The 19,537-nt window shown below is 41.5% G+C and overlaps 1 protein-coding gene across 1 annotated transcript in view; it reads right to left on the reverse strand.

Annotated features, from left to right (window-relative positions):
* grin2aa (glutamate receptor, ionotropic, N-methyl D-aspartate 2A, a) overlaps positions 1 to 19,537 on the reverse strand; it is a 648,709-nt gene that overhangs the window by 48,750 nt on the left and 580,422 nt on the right. The window contains exon 11 of the mRNA XM_034191285.1: positions 18,774 to 18,934. Coding sequence (XP_034047176.1) covers positions 18,774 to 18,934 — 161 coding nt within the window. The remainder of the gene's footprint in view (positions 1 to 18,773; positions 18,935 to 19,537) is intronic.

Consider the following 19,537-nt stretch of genomic DNA (forward strand, 5'->3'; position numbering starts at 1 on the left):
GAAGGTCATGGGTTTGATTCCCACCTGTGGCCTTTCTGTGTGGAGTTTGGATGTTCTTCCCATGTTTGTGTGGGTTTCCTCCAGGTGCTTCGGTTTCCTCCCACATTCAAAGACATGTAGGTTAGGTGAATTGGAAACTTTTCAGTGAGAGACTTTACAGGTCTCACTTGCACAAGAGGTCTTGATCGCAATGGGTCTAACCTGGTTAAATAAATTAAAAAAATTACAATATGAATGGATGAGCACAGTGTATGTGTACTCTGGACCCGCTAATGTGAGACGTGTCTGTCACACTCTGTGTACAGTGCCAGACTTTAGACATGTTTTGCTCCTCCAAGGTGAAAAGGCTTTCAGGTCAAGGACAATATTGATTTGCCACCTTTGTGCCTGACCACACAACACTCCCACAGTAACACAACTGTATCATGATTTGGAGGATGCAGATACATGATGTAAAAATGACAAAATGACACCTGAGCTGGGTTGTGCTGCGGGTGAAAGACAGAGGCCTCTGTGCATTTTTGGAACAGTTTACACTGTATTTCAGTCAGCTGGAATTAGAGCCGCAACAAATAACTGATTATTAATTAACTATTAATTAATCAATAACTATTTTGTGATCTGACTCATCGATTTGACTAATTCTAAGAACCAAATACACTGATTTCAGTTTTCTAAATGTGACTATTTTCTGTTTTCTTTACTACTCTCTGGTTGTAGATGGAATGTCTCTGACTTGTTGGTGTGTTTCACTTTTCTTACATTTTATGAACCTAAGAATGAATCGATTATTAGTATTTCCATACTATAATTTAATTAATATGCATATGTCGCGGACATGAACGAGTGAAGCTCGTCAGCATCCCATCATGTCATTTAAGTCCTTCAGACTTTATTTTCAGTAAATGTTTCAGGGGAGCATTAGCATGGCAAAAACCTTTCAACTACAACCACCCCCTTTTTAAACGTCCCAGTGGATATATATATATATATATATATATATATATATATGCAGGCAGCGTTTGTGACTGCTCACATGCTACGCAATACTATGTGGCATTTTACAATGGAGGATCAGGAAGGTTTTTGTCCTTTGTTGCACAAAAATGATGACAGTCAGCCAAGACTATGTCATAACTGCATGAGAAGTAATGAGAATGAAAGGCCTACTTGAGGAGTTATGGCAGCTTCCATAATGGCTACTAGAGAATAATTGTTGTTTAATTTTATTATAACGAAGACCACAAAACATTTATTTTAGTAGTATCAGATATTCTACTGGCTACTAATATGAAGTCCTGAAATGCTGTGCTTGATGATGATAATGTCTCTTTAATTTTACCTTAAAATAACAAAGCAATTTTTAACAATGGGAGCTGACTATGGCTACAACAACAGGGACTTTATTAACATATGATTAACATGCTGGTTAACCAGTGTGTTTTTAAAAGAGATGTAGGTTGTTTTTTTTTTTTCCCCCACTAATAATGATCTGAGGCATTTAATATTGAGTACCTTTTAATACTGAGTACCTATCCGAGGCTTGTGTTTTCAACATTAGACTTGCACAGAGCAGTTTGCAAGCACATTACCGTAAAAAAACAAAAAAAAAACAACTTTTCAATCTAATCTGCTTCTTAATGTTGGTACGTTTGAAGATATAAGATCAGTAACCGTGGGAACCTTAGGGAATCCCCCTGACAGATCTATGTCCAAGCATTCTGGGGTGTGCCATGAATCATATGAATGCAGTGTGTGCACACAATTAAAATTAAATTGTCATATCAGCACTAGAAATACATTTGCGAGTGCACAGATTAGCCATAACTGGATACATAAATGAACCAGGAAGAAGTTTCATAAAGAAGGCCATATTTATAACACATAAAGTAGATATCAGTACCTTCAAAATGGAATCAGTTTGAAGAGTTTTATTTACTGCCCACATGAGCTTTTCTTCTAATAAATTTTGACCACCAAAATGTTTTTTGTTTTTCAGATTTCAGAAGTTTCTCGCACAATAACTGTTTACCACAGATATGCCAAATTTACATATTTCATAGCAAGTATAGCTGGCATTAAGGAGCCAAGAAATGGAAATGCTTCTTTGAGTGTAATGGTACAGTAGTGTTCAGAATAATAGTAGTGCTATGTGACTAAAAAGATTAATCCAGGTTTTGAGTAAATTTGTTATTGTTACATGGTAAACAAGGTACCAGTAGATTCAGTAGATTCTCACAAATCCAACAAGACCAAGCATTCATGATATGCACACTCTTAAGGCTAGGAAATTGGGCTATTATTAACAAAGTAGAAAAGGGGGTGTTCACAATAATAGTAGTGTGGCATTCAGTCGGTGAGTTTGTCAATTTTGTGGAACAAACAGGTGTGAATCAGGTGTCCCCTATGTAAGGATGAAGCCAGCACCTGTTGAACATGCTTTTCTCTTTGAAAGCCTGAGGAAAATGGGATGTTCAAGACATTGTTCAGAAGAACAGTGTAGTTTGTTCAAAACGTTGATTGGAGAGGGGAAAACTTATACGCAGATGCAAAAAAGTATAGGCTGTTCATCTACAATGATCTCCAATGCTTTAAAATGGAAAAAAAAAAAAAGAAAAACAGAGAAGTGTGGAACAAAATGGAAAACAACCATCAAAATGGATAATGGCAAAGGCTCACCCATTGATCAGCTCCAGGATGATCAAAGACAGTCTGGAGTTACCTGTAAGTGCTGTGACAGTTAGAAGACGCCTGTGTGAAGCTAATTTATTTGCAAGAATCCCCCGCAAAGTCCATGTGTTAAATAAAAGACATGTGCAGAAGAGGTTACTATTTGCCAAAGAACACATCAACTGGCCTAAAGAGAAATGGAGGAATATTTTGTGGACTGATGAGAGAAAAATTGTTCTTTTTGGGTCCAAGGGCCACAGACAGTTTGTGAGACGACCCCCAAACTGTGAATTCAAGCCACAGTTCACAGTAAAGACAGTGAAGCACGGTGGTGCAAGCATCATGATATGGGCATGTTTCTCCTACTATGGTGTTGGGCCTATATATCGCATACCAGGTATTATGGATCAGTTTGGATATGTCAAAATACTTGAAGAGGTCATGCCGCCTTATGCTGAAGAGGACATGCCCTTGAAATGGGTGTTTCAACAAGACAATGACCCCAAGCACACTAGTAACCAAGCAAAATCTTGGTTCCAAACCAACAAAATTAATGCCTCGCAGATGTGAAGAAATCATGAAAAACTGTGGTTATACAATTAAATACTAGTTTACTGATTCACAGGATTGGTAAAAACGCAGTATGAACATGATAGTTTTGAGTTTGTAGCGTCAACAGCAGATGCTACTATTATTGTGAACACCCCCTTTTCTACTTTTTTTTACTAATAGCCCCATTTCATAGCCTTAAGAGTGTGCATATCATGAATGCTTGGTTTTGTTGGATTTGTGAGAATCTACTGAATCTACTGGTACCTTGTTTCCCATGTAACAATAAGAAATATACTCCAAAACCTGGATTAATCTTTTTTAGTAACATAGCACTACTATTATTCTGAACACTACTGTATAATTCAGTGTCTCAAACATGGATGCTCGCAATAGTCATTGTAATATTTTCCATAGTTTCAGCATACATACACTTCACAGTTTAGTGCTATGTCTGTTGTTTGACTATAGTCCAAGTCTGGGTGTCCATGACAACTGCCACTGAAAATTTCAGGCTTCTAAGTCCATTATTTGCTGAGATATTCTACCTTGAACATGGCTCCAGAAATGTTGGCCATAAATTTTGCCTAAAAACCAGCACACCGCATGCATACTAAATTGGCCATATCTCAGAAACTACTTCAGAATCATAATCAGAATTGCCTTTATTGTCATTGTAATTTGCATTACAACAAGTAAGAGTGCAACTCCAAAAAGGTGCTTTCCGTGGTGCAAGTAATTTTTAGCCAATATAAAAGATAGTGAAATTTAATGGTAAATTATTCAGAGTATATGTACAACTAATATAAACATAAGGTAAAATAAAATAACATAAAATGTGGACCAAGTAAAATGTAAAACGAGAATTATATACAACTGTGGAATCATATTGCATGGGAAAATTGCACATGGTTTATAGATATTGCGCAAGATTAGAGTGATTTGTTATTGTTCAGTGTTGTGATCGCTCTGGGGAGAAAGCTGTCCCTGAGTCTCTTTGTCCTAGTTTTGATTGACCTATAACGTCGGCCGGAGGGTAGTAGGTCAAACAGGTGGTTTCTGGGGTGGGATGTGTCTTTGCTGATGCTGGCAGCTCTGTTGAGGTAGCATTGTCTTCCGGGCTGGGCAGAGAGCAACCAGTGATCCCCTGGGCCGTTTTGATCATGCTCTGCAGTGTTTTCCTGTCTGCTGCTGAGCACCCCCCATACCACGCTGTGATGCAGTATGTCAGGATGCTCTCGATGGTGGCTCTGTAGAACAACACCAGCAGCTTCTCCTCGAGGTTGTTTCTCCTGAGCACCCTCAGGAAGTGGAGTCACTGCTGGGCTTTCTTCACCACCACTGTGGTGTTGGCAGTCCAGCAGAGGCTGTCAGAGAGCTGCACTCCTAGGAACCTGATGGAGCTGACCCTTTCCACACAGTCCCCTTGGATGTAGAGCGGGGCTGGGTCAGCCCTGTTCTTCCTGAAGTCCAGGATTATTTCTTTTGTTTTTGTGGTGTTCAGCGGCAGGTTGTTAACTGAACACCATGCTGTCAGTCGATTGACCTCCTCTCTATAGTCAGCCTCATCCCCCCCCCTGAGATGAGCCCAATCACGGTGGTGTCATCTGGAAACTTTATGATGGTATTTGTGGGATGGGTCAGAGAGCAGTCGTGCATGTAAAGGGTGAACAAGAGGGAGCTCAGTACACGGCCTTGAGGGGAACTGATGCTGAGTGTGATGGTGGAGGAAAGGTAGGGGCCAAGTTTCACAAACTGTGTGCGGTTTGTGAGGAAGTCCTTGATCCACTGGCAGATGGGGGTGGAGATGGTCAGATATGTCAGTTTCTGGACCAGGATCTCCGGGATGATGTGGTTGAAGGCTGAGCTGAAGTCCAGGAAAAGCATCCTCACATAGCTCCCCTTGTGCTCCAGGTGGCTCAGCGCGGTGTGGAGAGCTGTGGTGATAGCATCCTCTGTGGAGCGGTTTGCCCTGTCGGCAAACTGGTGGGGGTCCAGAGTGGGAGGCAGACAGGCTCTTATGTGCTGAGAGACCAGTCTTTCAAAGGACTTCATGACCACAGGCGTAAGTGCAACAGGCCTGTAGTCATTTATGCTCTCCACTGCTGACTTCTTTGGAGCTGGAATGATGATGGACGATTTGAAGCAGAGTGAAATGGTGGCTAGCGACAGGGACAGGTTGAAGATGCAGGTGAAAACTCCTGCCAGTTGGTCAGCACATGTTTGAGTACCTTTCCAGGTACACCATCGGGGCTGGCCGCCTTCCTGGGGTTAACCGCCTTCAGCACACGTCTCACTTCATGTTCCTGAAGTGTTAGCATGCTAGTGCTGGAGGGTGGTGGGTGTGGAGTTGCTGCTGGTCTGTCTGCTTCGAAGCGGGCAAAGAAGCGGTTCAGCTCCTCTGCCATCGAGGTGTCAGACCTAGCATCTCTTGGGTTGCTGCTTCTGTTGTTGGTTATATGATTTATTCCCTGCCACATCCTCCACTCGCGGTTCACATAAACACAGAGCTCCCCACCTCTTGGGGGGCTCAGATTTGTTGTTCTGAATAGTCTGGGAATATTTGATTAAAATTTAAAGAAAATCTGAGACAAAGTGTGTGAGGCCCCTCAAATATTCATTGAATTGATATGGAATGACCCAGGGGTCTAAATCATGGGTGGGCAACTTGTTCCAGAAAGGGCCAAGAGGGTGCAGGTTTACTTTGCAGCCACTGACTCCACCCGGTGATTTCACTGATTAATATCACTTTGAGCAGATGGAATCAATTAATCTGTGATAGTCTGCCACTATCTCTGCCCCAAGCAAGGCATCATCTCTATATCTGGATTTGGTCCTCTGGTGTCAGGTTGCCCACTGCTCCATGAAAAAAGGCTCTTCTACTTCTTCTTCTGGTTCTTCTTAATTATTTCCAGCGATGAACGATTGACAGTTAAACTCAAACACTTTTTATTATGACACGCAAATGTTTAAAAGGTGCTAGTAGCAAACACAAACTCACACTATTTTAACTGAGGACAGCATATTCATTGCTCACTTCCCAAAATTTGACAGGAAGTGGAAATTTGAAAGCCATTTACAGGAGCATGCAAGTGTGGATTCTACTTTTACCAATAATGGAATATGGCATTCGTGAGGGCACATGAGCTTGTAATAGTATAAGAATTTCAGTTTGGCATAGATCTTCTAATTCATGTTTTGCCCTTTCCTTGAGCACTTGAGTAAAATGCCCCTGAACAAAAGTTACTGACTGCTACAGTTTGTCTTTTTGACAATCTGCTGAGCTTTGGCAATTATATAGTGGTCATATTCATGACAGACCTTGTTATATTAAACCCTGTTCTTTGTTTTATGGATATGCATCCTTAATTGTTACACACTGAAACTGTGCCCGTGTTAGAAAAGCTGACAAGACCTGGAAGGGTGTCCTTGATTAATCATTGTGCAGTGGTCTTGTTTTAACTGTGGTAGGATTGTCCAGATGTTCGCAAATGCCTTTTTTGCCATGAATTTTATCATATTTGGGTAATCCTTTTTTCATGGAGTCTGTAACACCATCAGGACATTTGTTCTAAACTATGGCCATCGTGTAGTTACATATATTTATACTTACAAGTCCAGCATGTTATATCATTAAGCAACACACTAGATCATATTTGTGGGCAACCATGATTGTAACAAACAGGTCTGTCAGTTACAGGCTGTGACCTTCCTGGATGCACGTCCCGGACATTTTGCAGTACACACACTCATCTTCAACCGCTGAGTTCAATCAATGGTTGCAGGGGGCTGCAGCCTATCCCAGCAGTCATTGGGCGTGAGACGGGGTACACCCTGGACAGGACACCAGTCTCTCACAGGGCCACATATAGACAAACAAACACAGTCACACCCACATGCACACCTACAAACAATTTAAAGTTTATAATCCACCTCACCTGCATGTCTTTGGATGTGGGAGGAAGCCGGAGTAGCAGGAGAGAACCCACAAAAACACAGTAATGAACTATTTTGTGTCCTGCCTGACAGAACCCCCAAAAGGTAAGGTTATTTTTTTTTCCCTCCAGGTCTGTAATTAATGTAAATATGATATAGAAGGCATTTTCTTAAGAATTAACCCAAATGAAGACCCCTCTCCATGATTAATAACTTTAATATAATGAATTGAAACAGAAGAAGAATGGAAACGGGTGATGTCTACAACTCTTGGTTGAAAATGGGATTTCTTCCCATTTATAATGAAAGGTACCATTTTTTGACTTGAATAGTGATGTTAATTCACATTCTACTGCATTAAGCATGCAATTCCCCCTACAAAAGTGTTTTGTTACATTGTCAGCTATGTCCTGTAAGGTCTCATGTTAGTGCTGTTTCTAAACAATACATAGGTATTCATTCCACTGCTGAAAGACTAACACATCCCTCAGTTCCTCAATTGGCCAATAGGTGGCTCTCACTGTCTTTGACATTGGACAGAAACTCAAATTGGCAGCCAGGAGTCTGATCTGTTCAAATTGTTATGTTTCACAGATATTTTGACCAGCACATTTCATGTGAATCAGAGATATTTCTATTCTATTAGCTTTATTGACATAAGTCTTGAAAAAAGTCACATATGAGTGTATAGAGGCATGGATACCATCCAGTTATATGCAAAAATATGCACACGAAAGCACATGGCTGTTGCGTGGCATGTGTTTCTCCAGGTTTTTGTCAGTGCTGACACCATCAGTGCTGTTAAGAATAAGATCAAATTTATTCATCCTGAAGTAAATTATTTTGCCAGAGTACTGACTCTAACAATAAACAGTGAACACTGTTTTTAAGACGTTTTTTAAGACATTTGCACAAGATGTTTGACAATATTGCACATAACTCTGATTAACTGTCCAATAATGTGTTTATCTTGTATAAGGGGAGGAGTTATACAGCCTGATTGTCACAGGTAGGAAAGACCTCCTGTGGCATTCTGTGGTGTACCTCAGTGGTCTCAGTCGATGGCTGAAGGTGTTCTGACAGGATGCCAGTGTGGCATGCAGGGGGTGGGAGGTGTAGTCCAGGATACTGAGCAGTTTCCTCAGCATCCTCCTTTATGACACCTCTGCCACAGACTCTCGCTCAACCCCCATGACAGAGTTTTCCTTTTGAGCATGTTTATTCTGTTAATGTCAGTTGCCTTCATCTTGCTACGCCAGCATACTACAGTGTCGAAGAAGACACTGGAGACCACTGAGTGATAAAACATCTGATAAAACATATTTCTGCAGACATTGAAAGATCTGAGCCTCCTGAGGAAGTACAGTCTCTGGCCTTTCTTATACACAGCATCAGTTTGTTGTCTATGTGGACCCCTAGGTACTTGTAATAGTTCATAATGTCCACCTCAGTTCCAATGATGGTAACTGGGTTCAGACGAGTCTTCCGTCTTCTGAAGTCCACCACCAGCTCCTTCGTCTTAGATATGTTGAGCTGCAGGTGGTTGAGTCCACAACAACCCAAAAACCTGTAGACTACAACACTCCTGTACTCAGCCTCCTGGTCACTGCCAATGCAGCCCACAATGACAGAGTCGTCCGAAAACTTCTGCAGGTGGCAGGACTGTGACCAGAACCTGAAGTCTGAGGTGTATAGTGTGAACAGGAAGGGAGACAGGACCCCAGTGTTGCTCTTGATGGTGTCCAATGTAATGGCCTGAAGCCTCACATACTCTGGGTGGCCTGTGAGGTATTTTTGTAATCCACACCACCAGTGGAGCCTCTACCTACATGTCAAGTAGTATATTGCTGAGCAAGTCATGCCGGATGGTGTTGAATGCACTGGAGAAGTCAAATAGCATGACTCTCACAGTGCTGCCTGCCTCCTCCAGATGATAGTAAGCTCTGTGCAGCATGAAGATGATGGCATCCTCCACTCCCCTGTTGAGCTGGTACATGAACTGCAGGGGTTCCAGAGATTGTTCCATGACTGTGCGGAGGTGCCTCAGCATGAGCCTCTCAAGTGACTTCATAACATGTGATGTTAGGGCCATAGGTCTGTAGTTATTAAGTGTGTTGGGGTCCTTCTTCTTCTTGGGCACAGGGACCAGACATAAGATTTTTCACCACTCAGGAACAATCATCTGGCTCAGCCTCAAGTTGAAGATGTGCTGGAAAATCCCGCATAGCTGTATAGTATATCCCTTCAGTACTCTGGGGCTGAGGCCGTCAGGGCCAGCAGCCTTTCCTGGACACAGGTGACAAAATCCTCTTCTCACATCCTCAGCAGTGGTGGTGATGGGAGGCGTTAAGGAGAGTGAGGGAGTAGTGGAGGGAGGGGAGTGTGAGCAGGTTGGTGGGAGGAAGGAGGTGGTGCTAATTGTGGTGTGAGGTGATTGCACAGGGGAGGGGGTGCACTGAGAAGAGCTGAGGGAAGGGTGGGAAGAGACCATGTTGTCAAACCTGTTGAAGAACAGGTTTAGCTTATTTGCATAATGTGAGTATCCTTCCATCATCTGGTCCACCTTCTTACCATGACCAATGACACTATATATATATATACGAGGTCTGTCAATAAAGTAACGGTCCTTTTTATTTTTTCAAAAACTATATGGATTTCATTCATATGTTTTTACGTCAGACATGCTTGAACCCTCGTGCGCATGCATGAGTTTTTCCACGCCTGTCGGTGATGTCATTCGCCTGTGAGCACTCCTTGTGGGAGGAGTCGTCCAGCCCCTCGTCGGAATTCCTTTGTCTGAGAAGTTGCTGAGCGACTGGTGCTTTGTTTGATCAAAATTTTTTCTAAACCTGTGAGACACATCGAAGTGGACACAGTTCGAAAAATTAAGCTGGTTTTCGGTGAAAATTTTAACGGCTGGTGAGAGATTTTGAGGTGATACTGTCGCTTTAAGGACTTCCCACGGTGCGGGACGTCGTGCAGCGCCCCCAGGTGCCTTTGTCAGCCTGTTTCAAGCTGAAAACCTCCACATTTCAGGCTCTATTGATCCAGGACGTCGTGAGAGAACAGAGAAGTTTCAGAAGAAGTCGGTTTCAGCATTTTATCCGGATATTCCACTGTTAAAGGAGATTTTTTTAATGAAAGACGTGTGGACGGATTGCAGCATTGGCTCGCAGCTGCCACAACACTCCGCCACAGGAAAAACACCTCTGTTGGAAGCCTTAAGGACAAGTTGGAACATGTCCAGCTGTGAAACAATTTCTCATATACTCCACTGAAAGCCATCAAAAGCCTCCTGGATTTTACAAATGGTTATCAACACGGAGGTGTTTTTCCTGTGCCACCGCTCGCACGTCTTTCATTAAAAAAATCTCCTTTAACAGTGGAATATCCGGATAAAATGCTGAAACCGACTTCTTCTGAAACTTCTCTGTTCTCTCACGACGTCCTGGATCAATAGAACCTGAAATGTGGAGGTTTTCAGCTTGAAACAGGCTGACGACGGCGCCTGGGAGCGCTGCACGACGTCCCGCACCGTGGGAAGTCCTTAAAGCGTAAACATATGAATGAAATCCATATAGTTTTTGAAAAAAATAAAAAGGACCTATACTTTATTGACAGCCCTCGTATATATATATATATATATATATATATATATATATATATATATATATATATATATATATATATATATATATATCCCCAATTCCAATGATGTTGAGACCTGTTCTTCAAACTTGTTGAAGAACAGGTTTAGCTTCTTTGCATCATGTGAGTATCTGTCCATCATCTGGTCCATCTTTTTACCATGACCAGTGATACTATATATATATATATATATATACCCAGTTCCAATGATGTTGAGACATTGTGTAAAATGTAAATAAAAGCAGATTACAATGATTTGCAAATCCTCTTCAGCCTATATTCAATTGAACACACCACAAAGACAAAATATTTAATGTTCAAACTGATAAATTGTATTGTTTTGTGGAAATATTTGCTCATTTTGAAATGGATGCCTGCAACACGTTTCAAAAAAGCTGGGACAGTAGCAATAAAGACTGGGAAAGTTGATGAATGCTCATAGAACAGCTGTTTGGAACATTCCACAGGAGAACTGGTTAAGTGGAAACAGGTGAGTGTCATGATTGTGTATAAAAGGAGCATCCCCAAAAGGCTCAGCCGTTCACAAGCAAAGATGGAGCAAGGATCACCACTTTGTGAACAACTGCATTAAAAAAAATCATCCGACGGTTTAAGAACAATGTTTCTCAATGTTCAATTGCAAGGAATTTAGGGATTCCATCATCTACAGTCCATAATATTATCAGAAGAATCTGGAGAACTTGCTGAAAACCAACATTGAATGCCCGTGACCTTCAACCCCTCAGATGGCACTGCATTAAAAACCGACATCATTGTGTAAATGATCTTACCATGTGGGCTCAGGAACACTTCAGAAAAGCATTGTCAGTTAACACAGTTTGTTGCTACATCTACAAGTGCAAGTTAAAACTCTACCATGCAAAAGCCATATATCAACAACATCCAGAAACGCTGCCTTCTCTGAGTTCGAGCTCATTTGAAATGGACAGACGCAAAGTGGAAAAGTGTGCTGTGGTCTGATGAGTCCACATTTCAAATTGTTTTTGGAAATCACGGCCGTCGTGCCCTTTGGACGAAAGAGGAAAAAGACCATCCAGATCGTTACCAGCGAAAAATTCAAAAGCCAGAAACTGTGATGGTATGGGGGAGTGTTAGTGCCAGTGGCATGAGCAACTTACACACCTGTGATGGCACCATCAATGCTGATAGGTACATCCAGATTTTGGAGCAACACATGCTGCCATCCAAGCAACGTCTTTTTCAGGGACGTCACTGCTTATTTCAGCAAGACAATGCCAAGCCACATTCTGCACGTGTTACAACAACGTGGCTTTGTAGTAAAAGACTGCGGATACTAGACTGGACTGCATGCAGTCCAGACCTATCGCTCATTGAAAATGTGTGGTGCATTATGAAGTACAAAATATGACAACGGAGACCCCAGACTGCTGAACAACTGAAGTCGTACATCAAGAAAGAATGGGAAAGAATTCCTCCTGCAAAGCTTCAACAATTAGTGTCCTCAGTTCCCAAACACTTCTTGAGTGTTGTTAGAGGAAAGGTGATGTAACACAGTGGTAAACATACCACTGTCCCAGCTTTTTTGAAACGTGTTGCAGGCATCCATTTCAAAATAAGCAAATATTTGCAGAAAAACAATAAAGCTTATCAGTTTGAACATTAAATATCTTGTCTTTGTGGTGTATTCAATTGAATATAGGTTGAAGAGGATTTGCAAATCATTGTATTCTGTTTTTATTTACATTTTTCACAATGTCCCAACTTCATTGGAATTGGGGTTGTGTGTATACACAGATTTATTATTATTATTATTACATCAAACAACGTCTTCAAAATCTGGTGCTTTTAACATACAAGACAGTTGTAGTGATATTTTGTCCATTTCTACCCCACTATTTCTTGCATGTTGATTTTTATGGTCAGCCCGTCCTTCATTGTGTGGACTCTGATTGGTTCATGGAGCCATTAACAAATCACCAGCAAGTGCTTTATCAAGTCACCCAAACATCAGCCTTTCCATCTCTCTCCCATCACTGTTTTGCTCAGGATAAAGTCCTCTCTTAACCATAACTCTAAATTCTCACTCCTTTTTTGCCATCCACTTTTTTCTTATACCTACTTCTTCTGAAGTCCTGTGCTCTTTTCTTTCTGCATCCACTCTCAATTAATTTGGGCAGTTTGTCCATAATGTCATCCCTTCCCCCATGTGATGACAGGGTGACATTCAGCCTCCACCTCTCTGCCCACCTCTTTTATTTTCACCTCCTGTATGGTCACTTTTCTGAGCATCCTTTCTTGTTAAATACTTCCACTCATTGTCTCTTTGCTCTGTTCTCTCTCTCTCTCTGTCACACAAATCTTCAGTCCCTTTATAGAGACGGAACTAAAAATAGCTTCCGCTTTTCCCAATGAGGAAGATCATACATCCCCAATCTCAGAGGAGCTGTTAAACACACAGACACACACACACACACACACACACACACACACACACACACACACACACACACACACACACACACACACACACACACACACACTGTTCTTTAGGGTTGACAGGTGAATCTATTGTATAGCATGTTGCAACAATACATTCTCACCCCTTGGCAAAAAGACAGTGATCATTTTGATATTTCTTCATGTTCATATGGAAGACACCTCTCAGAATCTCTAAGGACATTCTGCATTCTGCGAACACTGTGAAATCATAATTTATTATTATTATTATTATTATTTATCTACAGTATTTACATTTACATGGTTACTGCTGGGGTAAAACTGGAGAGTACTTCACTAAAATACAATATATACTGTGCTACTATTTTGCATAATATATAAAACTGACTTTTTGTGATGTTAAAATGTCGTACAACCATCGTACACCCTTTGTGTGTGTGTGTGTGTATATATATATATATATATATATATATATACATATATATATATATATATATATATATATATATATATATATATATATATATATATATATATATATACACACATACAACATCCAATGATGTTGGGACATTGTGTAAAATGTAAATAAAAGCAGATTACAATGATTTGCAAATCCTCTTCAACCTATATTCAATTGAATACATGACATAGACAAGATATTTAATGTTCAAACTGATAACCTTTATTGTTTTTGTGCAAATATTTGCTCATTTTGAAATGGATGCCTGCAACACGTTTCAAAAAAGCTGGGACAGTGGTATGTTTACCACTGTGTTACATCACCTTTCCTTCTGACAGCACTCAATAAGCATTTGGGAACTGAGGACATTAATTGTTGAAGCTTTGTAGGTGCAATGCTTTCCCATTCTTGCTTGATGTACGAGTACAGCTTCAGTTGTTCAACAGTCCAGGGTCGCTGTTGTCATATTTTGCACTTCATAATGCGCCACAAATTCTCAATGGGCGACAGGTCTGGACTGCAGGCAGGCCAATCTAATACCCACACTCTTTTACTACGAAGCCATGCTGTTGTAACACGTGCAGAATGTGGCTTGGCATTGTCTTGCTCAAATAAGCAGGGACGTCCCTGAGCAAGACTTTGCTTGGATGGCAGCATGTGTTGCTCCAAAACATGGATGTACCTTTCAGCATTGATGGTGCCATCACAGATGTGTAAGTTGTCCATGCCATGGGCACTAACACACCCCCATACCATCACAGATGCTGGCTTTTGAACTTTGCGCTGGTAACAATCTGGATGGTCTTTTTCCTCTTTTGTCTGGAGGACACGACGTCCATGATTTCCAAAAACAATTTGAAATGTGGACTCCAGACCACAGGACACTTTTCCACTTTGCGCCTGTCCATTTCAAATGAGCTCGGGCCCAGAGAAGGTGGCAGCGTTTCTTGATGTTGTTAATATATGGCTTTCGCTTTTCATGCAGTTTTAACTTGCACTTGTAGATGAAGCGACGAACTGTGTTAACTGACATTGGTTTTCTGAAGTGTTCCTGAGCCCACGTGGTAATATCCTTTACACAATGATGTTGGTTTTTAATGCAGTGCCGCCTGAGGGATTGAAGGTCACGGCCATTCAATGTTGGTTTTCGGCCTTGCCGCTTACGTGTAGAAAGTTCTCCAGATTCTGTGAATCTTCTGATTACATTATGGACTGTAGATGATGGAATCCCTAAATTCCTTGCAATTGAACATTGAGAAACATTGTTCTTAAGCTGTTGGACTATTTTTTCACTGATAAACTGTCTGGGGCCCCCTCACCCAAAAAGATCAATTTTGCTTTCATTAGAGCACAAAGTGTTGTGTCATTTCTCTTTACACCAATCAGTGTATTCTTTGGCAAATTGTAACCTCTTCAGCATACATTGTTTTATTCAGCAATGGGACTTTGTGGAGGCTTCTCGCTCATAGCTTGGCTTCACATAGGCATCTTCTAATTGTTACAGTATTCACAGGTAACTTTAGACCTTCTGTGATTACCCTGGAGCTAATCATTGGCTGAGTCTGCCATTTTGGCTGTTCTTCGATCCATTTGAATGGAGGTTTTCTGTTTTTTCCCCCCACATCTTTCTGTTTTTTGTTGCCATTTTAAAGAATTTCATATCATTTTAGCCTATCATGGTGTACACATTTTTAGATGTTTTCCCTCTCCAATCAACATTTTAATCAAAGTATGCTGTTTTTCTGAACAATGTCTGGAATGACCCATTTTACTCAGATTTTCAAAGAGACATGCACTCTGCATGTGCATGTACATTTGCTGCCTTCATTCTTAAATAAGGGCTACCAAAGTAATAGCAAATATGATCATTTTTTCTTCATATTTTGATTTGGAATACAAGGTGTAGTGTTCCCTGTACATTTCCATGTATGTAAGTACAAAGCTATATCATGGCATGTCAGTTTTTTACGCACTGCTAGTATTATGAACACAACTGTAGAAATACACTTCTGATGGCCAAGGCCAGGAAGGCATTAAAAAGCCTGAATCTTATTCCTGATCCAGGACAATTGCAAACCCAGACACTCTGATTTCTTTTCTGGTTTCCACAACCCTACTTAACAAAAAGGCCATGCAAGCATTGAACAGTGTAACAGCCAGAACACATCCCTGATGAACACCAGGTGTCACTGGGAAAAAGTCAGTCTCTGCCTCCCGCTTCATAGCACTCACAGTGTTTGTGTTGAGGCTGGCTATGATGTCCACTCAATACCCCAAATTCTCAGGATGTCCCAGAGAGCAGCCTGATCAACTGAATTGAATGCTATGTAAAAATCAACATGTGCCTTGTGTCCTATAGTGTTTATGTTTTTCTGTCAGAAAAGCATGGAGTGAGAACCAAACAAACAAACAAAAAATAATAAAATAAAAATCTTCATCTCAGCAGTTTAAGCATTTTAAGTGGTGGGGAAACTGTTCCTCATGACATTTGTTTTGACAACAATGACAACAATAAACACCAAACAACAATTTTATGATGTACAACAATAAAAAGCACTCACCCTCAACAATGAACCAAACATCTGTTCAAACTGCTGTTACACAGATGAGTTTTATTTCTGTATTTTTTGTCTGTATTGTGATACATTTTGAGTGACAAACCAACAAAAATAAACGTCTCCTCCTATTTATTTGTTTCAACTTCAAAGCACTCAGAGCTGGCGGACAAAAAAGACACTGGGTGCGCTGTTTTTTTATGGATGCCACTGAATGCGGCTGCAAGTATTCTGTTCTCATTTAGAGCAACTGAAAAAAGATACTGGCATCAAGAGAAATAAAACAACAACAAAAAGTTCTATGGAAATGAGACCAGGTGCTGCAAAGATGTAATAACAACATTCACATGTCCAGTCTAGATTCTGAGAACTGCATGATCTCTGGTAGTGTGATGCCTTTAAAATTATTATATCATGATGAACATCTCAACAAGAAGTACTAATGTGCAAAATAAGTACAAATTCCACCAAAGGATTATTGAGATGCTGGTGTAAGTCATAAAAATCTTTATAACCCCATCACACATAGCCAGAATCATGCAGAATGGCGTCGGACTTATGAATCGGCGTATATCCGAAAAGTGTCGGATTTTCAGTTCCAAAACATTCTGACAGCCATCTGCGTAATTGGTCAAAATCAGTCAGCGGTGTGACGCACATGTTCAAAACTCTCCGGGTGCGGTCGAGATGGGACACCTATCCGATGGCGGTCTGAACACCATCTGACCACAATTTACATATTCTGAAGGCCGGCATAAACAGGATCTGAAATGATTGGAGCGCGTATGAGGGAACCTCAAGATGGATCGGCCATGGCAAAGCCTGTGGTATGACATGCACATGCCACTTATCCATTTATAATGTCCCCCCCCCCCCCCCCCAGGTGCAAAGGAACTGTTGATTGTTGATATGTATGTGGCACACAGCCATCCATGTGCAGGTGATGTGAGCACAGCGTGAACAAACCGAAAGCACCGTGTCCACTGCATGTCAATATGTGGCACAGCGCATGGCACTGCAGATATGGACAGGCTGTTATATCCATAATAGACCTTACAGTACAGATAACATTCCTCCCCGTGGGCAACGTAAATAATGTGAACTACTGTGCCCATCTGATCTGTGACACCACGGCAGCTGGCGGGCAGTTGCGCACCCTGTCACACCTCACGTCAGAGGCACAGAGCTGAACAGATCTCACCGCTGTAATAAACAAACTACTGCTTGATCACATTTAATTCTGTCGGACATATGATGTGGAACTGTTTCGCCATGACAACATATGAAACATGAATCTCACCTCCAAGGGGCATTTCACAATGCACAGCCAGGACCACACAGCCTGTGGTGGAATGCTAGAAACAATGATGCCAAACATAAATCTCATGAAAATCCAACCAGAAATCACCATGTAGAGTTGCGTTGTGGGGGGGGGAGTAAAGTTTGCTGCCACGAATATAGTGGAAAAGCTCACTACAAACTTTTAAGCAAATGTGTCCTTTGACTGTCAACGAAGGTTCGCTGCAGGTAAGCACACATGCATGTGCGCACACACGCAGCAAGGTTTAGCTAGCAGTAAAACTGTCCACTGTCAGCTGAGCACATGAGTGCACATGCGCCGTGCGAGCACGTGTATGCGCACATGTAGCGGCTTACTTTGAAAACACACATACAAACACTGAGCGGTCATTTCCTCATGTCAACACTTTTACGCACACACAGGCACATGAGGTCAGTGAGCCTGGGGAAAAGAGGATGAGTGAAGGAGTGATTGAATGAGAGTGTGGGTGACCGCACGGATGGACACATATGGCGTGAATCCGGTCCATACATTGGGTGTTCTTTGATGTCCAGTACAGGTCCTGTCCAAAGGGAGGAACACAGCATTCCGTCCCATGTTTGCCATCCAGATATTTGGAGATCGGCAGTCTGCGGTGCCGTTTATGGCCATCTTACAGGAGTCTGTGTTGTCTACATACGTTTTGGATGCATTCTGACAGGTGTGGATGAGGCAGTCTATCTGCGTTCTGACAGAGCTGCGTCGGATTATGGCAATATTTGCTGTGTCGGCTCCGGCACATTCTTGCTGTGTGTGATGGGGGCTTTACTTTTGTCTGTACAATATTGGTAATACGGGCAACATACCAGAATTTTCCACCAGCAGTATATCAAACATGGAAAATGATTAAGTGGTTACTCAGATTTTACTGAGAAATTAGGGATGGGATACACTCGTGCATTCACGTGCACAGGCTTATTCATCCTGAATCTCTCTCTGTCACACACACACATACACCGCAATTCTGTTATACACCATACAAGTGTTTTTCCCAGTGGTGGACACTCAACATCCAGATTGTAATTTCGGCAGTGACAAGCAGAAAACCTTTAACAATTGCATCGCATTCTGTCTAGGTATGCAGCATGGAGGTTGAGTTTTCACCGTCAAATGCTTGGCTTTCTGCCTTCTCACACATCAACATATGAATGCTGAAAGCACATTGTATCCTTACCCTGTTTTGAGGCTGACAAGTGCATCCTGGACTCCGGTTTGATGATATTTCACCATGTACTGGTGCATGGCCGGGTAGTTCTTCCTTATGTTCCGCTCTGTGGATCCATTTGGAACTGTCCCAAAGCGGAATGGAGGTGAGTATGCATATGGGTTCTGAAACTGGAGAAAGGAGAAAAAGAAATTGTAGTTCAGTGCCAGCACAGGTGTGAATCAGTGGTGTGGAGCAGCCACACACAAAAAAATAAGTGTGATACAGTGTCTGTGTATTTGTGCCACTTGGATGAAAACAAGCATCAAACATGACTGGAAAACTCACTGTATGATTGAGCAGAATCAATCCAGTACTGTATGTAGACAGATCTGAACCATGCATGGAGAGAAGTAATCAGTACAGCTATGAAAGACCCTCAGCAGGGTATTTTTGTTCTTTCAGAGACTGAATTTATTTTTGTTGCTCTGATTTTTTTTGCTTGGAGTCACCACATCGCATCTGGTATGGATGTGTATGTTGATTTGGCACAATTTTCATGCAGGATGCTGATATCACTCCACATGTAAAATGGGCATGGCGGGCAGGTGTAATCGGTGGTAAAATAGCATTGTCAAACATGGTGAGCAATGAGGAAACATATCATGAGCCCATTTATTTATTTATTTTTATATATTTGCTATTTATAGCCCTCCCACTTCTCCGAAGGGATCCTTCATAATTAACACAACTGAAGCCGACTGGCGCACGAAGGAGCAATCACATGCCATTTG

Source organism: Thalassophryne amazonica, chromosome 16 (assembly GCF_902500255.1).
Source record: "Thalassophryne amazonica chromosome 16, fThaAma1.1, whole genome shotgun sequence".
Lineage (NCBI taxonomy): Eukaryota > Metazoa > Chordata > Actinopteri > Batrachoidiformes > Batrachoididae > Thalassophryne > Thalassophryne amazonica.